The sequence below is a fragment of the Loa loa genome (genome assembly GCF_000183805.2).
Source record: "Loa loa unplaced genomic scaffold supercont3.455, whole genome shotgun sequence".
Lineage (NCBI taxonomy): Eukaryota > Metazoa > Nematoda > Chromadorea > Rhabditida > Onchocercidae > Loa > Loa loa.
The window spans coordinates 125-6,719 of record NW_018108635.1 but is presented as its reverse complement, the minus strand read 5'-3'; the positions used below and the strand labels follow the sequence as shown (position 1 = coordinate 6,719).

General features: G+C 31.8%; 2 protein-coding genes across 2 annotated transcripts; one reads left to right on the top strand and one right to left on the bottom strand.

The window, feature by feature from the left end:
• Positions 1-1,102: 1,102 nt before the first annotated feature.
• LOAG_11440 (hypothetical protein) lies at positions 1,103-4,913 on the top strand. Its single transcript, XM_020448349.1, has 5 exons — positions 1,103-1,269; positions 3,668-3,760; positions 3,895-3,986; positions 4,148-4,258; positions 4,511-4,913. Exons 1-5 carry the CDS (start codon positions 1,218-1,220, stop codon positions 4,643-4,645), a joined length of 483 nt encoding a protein of 160 aa, XP_020301501.1. The 5' UTR covers positions 1,103-1,217; the 3' UTR covers positions 4,646-4,913.
• A 430-nt stretch (positions 4,914-5,343) lies between these two features.
• Positions 5,344-6,361, bottom strand: LOAG_11439 (hypothetical protein; the record flags this gene model as incomplete). The annotated part of the gene is made up of 3 exons (XM_020448348.1): positions 5,344-5,568; positions 5,926-6,042; positions 6,292-6,361. Coding segments are annotated over 3 exons (244 nt in total), but the record flags the coding sequence as incomplete, so codon positions are not given.
• Positions 6,362-6,595: the final 234 nt, after the last annotated feature.

The window sequence follows — 6,595 nt, the reverse complement described above, 5'->3', positions numbered from 1 at the left end:
TGCCTATAGATTTGATCATTATTTCATCTAGCTTATTCAAATTATCATTCATCTCTTTTAAGAATTTTTAGGATTGTCATAACATCGTCAAGCAAAGAGACTTTAGAGTTTTCAAACAAATGAAGTGAATTAAGAAACATTCAGACGATTGCCACAACAGTTCTTGTCTAATTGTTCTTGACCAGTACAAACAGATAAACAATTAAATCTTGTCGATGCAGTGCAAGTAAATTTCATTAGTACTTATGCCGTGAGAATACGGAATCTCAAAAGAGCTGTATTTCCATAACGAAATGCAATCGAACTATCATAAGAGTTTGGGATAATATGAATAAATACCCTTACAGCTCTTTAGGTATCCCATTATTGAGGAGAGAATCTGAATTAATCTCCTCTCTTCCCATACTGCTATCCCCTTCTATTCATCTTATTTAGAGCGATCTGCTAGCTTTGGAGCTAATAACCAATAATTATAGTAATCTATTTACTCATTCATGCTTACATTTTTGTTTTCACCTGCTGGAGGAAAAATATGCTTCGACGTCAGTCACTAATTCACTGAATTCTTCCCCTTACTCAAATTCAGATATCTGCTAAATTGGATTTCTTTAAATATGTAAGATACATTGTTACTCAGTTAGTTTTTCAACTTTACATTCAAAATTGAAGTAATGAAGTGTATTTATGTTGTCGTTTTCAAAATAACTGTGTTTTATGTGTAGTAATTGAAAATTTAATTTTAGAATCAATTTGTGTAAGACTACCAATGAGCATATGATATCGATTATGGTACTGAGGTTATCTTCAGTTAAGAAAAATATTTATCAAGCAATTAAGACGTCGAAAATCTCCAAATTATATATAAAATGAATCAGCTTTTTAAGTGTTAGATTTAGAGCTAGAGTAAAACAGGTTCCTTCTCCACAAAGCATTTTAGGAACTTTCAGCATTTTTAACTTTGATAGTTACATTTTCAGACATTATGTATATTTTGAAAATTGCTGTAAATTTGCAACAAAGTTTTAGAAGCGAAACTTGAAGGGTATTTGGCATTTTTGCAATAGCTAATTAAACATCAAAAATTTTAAGATATCTTTAGGGACTGGTTTTGTGTGAGGTTTGTTAATGCTATGCTATCGGATATGTGCTACTATTACTGCAGGCAAAAACAGAGTGAAACAGATGCTTTCTGAAGAAGCTGATTATTGCTCTCTGTGATGTTGCTCTGTTTGTGTGCTTTGGTACATTCACAGCTGATACAGTTAGCTCGTAAGTTTCATTTCATTTTTTTCCAATTCCATTTTTATTATCCTCTAAATGATTGTCATAAAAATGATTAATTTAAATGAATGGATAGCAAAGTGATGCATTAATTTGTATGCATTTTTTGTGTGCATCTTGACCCTCTACTTGGTGTAGTTCAATTGTTAATCGAGAACTGAAGTCGGCTGAGGACGATTATATAATTAAAGGAAAAAACTTCACCAGTTCAACCATCAATTAATTATAAACGACTAATTCGGATGAGATGTCAGATTATTGAGTTTCTGTTTAAAAAATATTTCTGTTAAAGTGGAATTTCACCTTTGTTTTATATCTTGATTTATATAACACTTCATCATTTTAATGTCATCATAATGTTGCCTTTTTTCTTCTGGGGACTTATAAAGGTTTCTCAAAGCCTGAGGGGGGAGGGGGACGTCGGATCGTCTAATTTCTGGTAAATTTCAAAGATGAAATCGATGTAACTATCATGAAAGGCATTCATAAATACATCAAAAATTCGTTTAACATCATCATACTTGATTGCAAATGTAATCCACATTTATTGATTTAGAACTTCATGTGGGATAGAAAAAGGAAAAGGAAAATGAAGTTTACCCTTGGAAAAAGTTCAGCTCATTATCTACTTCTACTATAACATAAATGTTCGATGATTTCGGAAAATCATGATTTCGAAAAATCCACTCACAATTTTGTCAAAACGATGAAGCCGGGCAATTCACTTGAAACCAATCCTTTCTGTAGAACTGCAAAAAATTTCTGAATTATAATTACCCCAAAACTCTTTATACAGCTTAAAATAAAACTGAATGAAAAAATTTCTTACGACAAATTGAAAAGAAAAAGTGGTATAAATGATACTAACTTCAAGGGATACGCACTTCTGGATGAGTGCTTCCATTCATCATCACTCTCCAATTTTTCTTTCTCACGTCTTAACTGATGGATGTATTTCTCCCTTTTTTTTTTTTTGCTTATCTCGCAAAAATCTCCTCTTTCTTAATTGCGGTTGTGGTTAATGGATATGTTCATTTTTTCGAAAAGGATCGAGAAACATTTATTTTCTCTCTCTCTCTCAAAAAAAAAAGAATTTCTCTTTTTCTGAACATCAGCTTTATAAAGACATGATTATGTGATAATTCTGATAATTTTGATGCAGTTGCTACTACATTAAACCACATTTCATGCATCTGGTAGTTACTGATTTCGAAAAATTTCATATTCTTTGAATCCGAAAGTAGCCCATTAAAAAAAAAATCCTCCTATCCTACGTGTTTTCTCAAAAAATTGCACAAAAAATTTTGCTGTGACTATTAGAAGATATACGTTGACTGATTCTAAAGTTTATAAATCTCTTGAACCTTTCCGCTCGCATCTTTCTTAGTAATCAAAATAGCACGTGAGAGTTTTCTGTTTTAGTTCCTTCAATTTTTGAAAAATACGAAAATTTCAGAATTTACTGACTACCAACGGACATTATTTAGCACTGTGAGGAGTTGTCAAGTAAGAGGCACTTATTTATTTAACCTAATTGAGCTTTTTATGACTATTCTCAAAAAAAAATTTAATCATTTTCTCATTCCCTTTTAAAATTAACATATTCATCAGCCATCAGTCACTGTTAAAAAAAAGAAACATCTTGTCCAAAAGAAAAGAAAACGAAAAAGAAGGAGAAAGGGGAGAATATAAATGAAGGAAATACTGCTGATATTTTCTTAGTGTCTGTTCACTTATTTGCTTTCAACTTTTTTAATATTTAGCCTGAAATTGTTGAACCAAAAATAACTAAAGGTTTTAGATTCTATAATGTCTTTCTGATACCATCCAGTAATTCTGCAACAAATTTTGCAGAAAAATTAAACGAAAGCTTCAAATTCTAATACTTTTGGAAACAATTCATTAGGAAGGAACATTTTGTACAGTGCTCTTTTCTCCTCACTTTTTTTTTCTGATACAGAAAAATGATGGAAATCATTATCAGTTTTTAAATATTAATTTTCTCCAAAAAATTTGGTCAGGATTTTTTGTCAAAATTTTTTTGCTAAATCAACATAATTGAGTATTTTCACTCAATTTTGCATTTTTCCTTTTAAAGCAGAATTGTAATTTACCAAATAATTTGCAGACAAAAGAATCTGAGTAGTCGGAAAGAAAACTGGATCATTTCAAATTAAAGAATAAAAACAATTTTATTTTGTGTCTGCACGAAAAAAATGGATGTGTTTACTGCTTTGCTTTTTCTTTCCCAAAAAAAGAAATTGATGGAGGCCAAAGATTTATATCAGTAACAATTTCATTAAGATATATTTATTTCAAAAACAAAATTTTCATATTTGTTTAATATGACAGATTTTATTTATACCGTAAGGTGTTTCTTTTATAGAAAGTACTGTTAGATGCTTTTGTGACAAGCAGAACTGTGAGGATTCGTTGATTTGTACTGGCGAGTTGTGCTTGATTGGATTCCGCACTGAGGGTATCGTTATTTCGACTCTTCTTTTGATTCTTTTTTTTATTTCGACTCTTCTTTTGATGAAAAGTATCAATTTCATAAAATCTTATGGTACTCATTGTTTTGTAATATTGAATTGAATTCTCAGTCTTCCGTAGATAGCCAAGCACATATGGAACAGCTATGTACCAATGCGGGTGATGCAAAAGATCTGGCAAAATGTCAGCACAACTGGAATGGATGGCAAGAGGTTAAGAAACATTTTCGTCTATCAAGTCAGTGTGACCTTAGACTAGTATAACTTGGAATAGGTGTGTGTTAATTGGAAAATCTGCTGGGAAAGATAAGCTCATAGCATTCCAAGTACTGAAAGTACCTTAAATAAACTGTCCAACTTCCTATTATTTTCAGGTTTGCGCTTGCGAAGAAGATTTTTGCAATACGTTTGCGTATTTACGCGGTTCCATTGAGGAAGAAACCACTAATACTGTGGGTAATTCACAACCGTTAAATTTAAATGAGGTAAGGAGAAGGGAAGAACTTCTAAACAGCTAATTAAAGTGATTTGATACCGGTTGATACCGGTATCAAATCACTTTAATTATCTGTTTAGAAAAAAAAAAGTTTACAAAATAAGATACCGATGCTACAAAACAAAATTTTTGTCTATTACGTGGGCTCGATTTTGCCGATTTTTCAATTACTCATCTTACAGAGTTTATAACACACCTCGCTATCTTTTACCAATAAAATAAAAAGGTTAAGCATTTTTAGGAAGAATCATCGATAGGTTCGATAGGGAGGCATCATGGCAGTAATTTGGTTATTCTGCTGGTGATTATCCCGTTGTCAGTTGGCGCTCTGGCTGTGTGCCTTATTTTTATCAACTATCACTGCAAGATGTGTTGATAATTACTCTCACTGTGCATAATTTTGCAGCAGATACAACTTACATTCGACAAGATGAAATTATCATTGCATGTTCTATGAGATCAGAATGCTGGGACTGTTCGATCACCATGATGTCCATCACAATCATCAGAGCGTTGATTTGATATTTCTTCATCGTTCCGAACTATATGTAACCGATTAACACATGCAATGTTTTCAATGTCCTTGTTTTACTTTGTTGGCATTAGCCACTGTTACTCTCGAATTTTGATAAAGTTTCAGGTGGAATTCTTTGGAACTCTCTGACTCTGATTAAAATGAGATTTCAAAAAATTTTTGAAACTACAACGTTTTCAAGTGTCACTGGTCGTAATGTTGCTTTGAGGGTTGATGTTTGGATAAGAACTCGTTTAAACTCATTCAGTTCACTTCATACAACAGATCTTCAAAACTTATCGAAATTCACCATGTAATATTCTGAACAAGTGGCACGATATGCTTGGATTCCATTTCTGAGGTCACTAAACTAAACCTAACATGGATTTTTTTTTGTCATATTACATCGGGATGGCATTTTTTGACTAACAGAAGAGTAGATTCATAATGGCTTGATATTATAGCTTAGTAAATAATTACCATCCGAAATATTATAGAAGGTAATGATGTGGTTATTTGAATAAACTCCATGAAAATGAGGCTATTTAACATTGGATACATTCAGATAGTATTCTTCTGACCTGTGTTTTGACCAAAAATGTTCCAAATTCAGTAGCGATCTCACTTACAACAATAAAATCATTTGGCAATTCAATGCATTATTAGCTTTTTCTCATTTTTGATCAGACTAAAATTCGAGATTTCATAGAATTCCTAAATACTGTTGGCTATTTCAACTTTTTCTGTTGTTGTCGTAAGTTTTTCGAAATCCAATCCATTCCGTCCTGTAAACAACAAATAAATTCATGGGATGGATACAGGCAGTAATAAATGTTACCTATTTATTTCATGAATGGCATAAAGATATCATTTAAGAGAAAAGCCCAATACTTTCTTAACAGTTAAACCCTCTGTGTGGCATTCTATAAATCTTAATTCCTTCGCAGAAATCTCAATCTCGAATTTTCCGAGATCAACAACTCAATGAGTTCTGATCTCATATCTGCGAAGGAATTTTCAAAATCTGATGATTTTTGTGACGTTTTAAAAAAGAATTTCAAGAATGAAAAATAAGTTAAACCTCAATGAATTTCTTGCATTTCTATGGTAAAAATTTTGTTTTAGATGAAAATGACAGATACCTTGATACCTTCACCAGTAACAGCAGAACATGCTTGAATCTGCCAAGATCGGTCACGGATTGATAACAGCTGTAAACCCTCCGCTATTTCATTTGCTCTAGCTGCTGTCACCAAATCCTTTAAATTTAAAGAATTATAAAAGAAGGAAGCTTCTAAAGAAAAGAATGTTTTCAACAATTGAATTAAAATATTATATTTATAGCTTATAGGGACGGCAACAAAATAACACCATAAAGGCGAACCGTTTGCATAATTTGCATTAAATAAAGGATTTGTAAAAAATTGATCAGAAATTACAACACAACTAAATTGTTTGTTGAATGTGGGATTTTCAAGAAAGTTGACAGAAAATGTAGTTCAGTTTACCTGTTTATTAGCATAAACCAATAATGGGACATTTTTCAGTTTCTCTTCGTCCAAAAGTTCAAAGAGTTCCTGCAATACAATAATGAAAGTCTATTCAAATCTCTTTATTTATTAATACCACTAAGAAATTTTTGTAAGCTTGATTGCTTTTACTAAGAAATTCTTCAAAATCCCATAACTCTGGAAAAAAAAAACTTGTTGGAAATTTCAGAAACCCCCTCAAAACTATCCTTTAAAGCACAATTTTTATAACAAGCTATAGTGCCAATGTGCCAAACAATGTCGCCTGCACTGGTATCATCAC

Bases quoted from the DNA above. Each gene is read 5' to 3' on its own strand.
- LOAG_11440 (XM_020448349.1), top strand. From the start codon at position 1,218: ATGTTGCTCTGTTTGTGTGCTTTGGTACATTCACAGCTGATACAGTTA. The intron at 3,987-4,147 runs GTTAAGAAACAT...TATTATTTTCAG, and splicing joins ACTGGAATGGATGGCAAGAG to GTTTGCGCTTGCGAAGAAGA. The intron at 4,259-4,510 runs GTAAGGAGAAGG...AAGCATTTTTAG, and splicing joins AACCGTTAAATTTAAATGAG to GAAGAATCATCGATAGGTTC.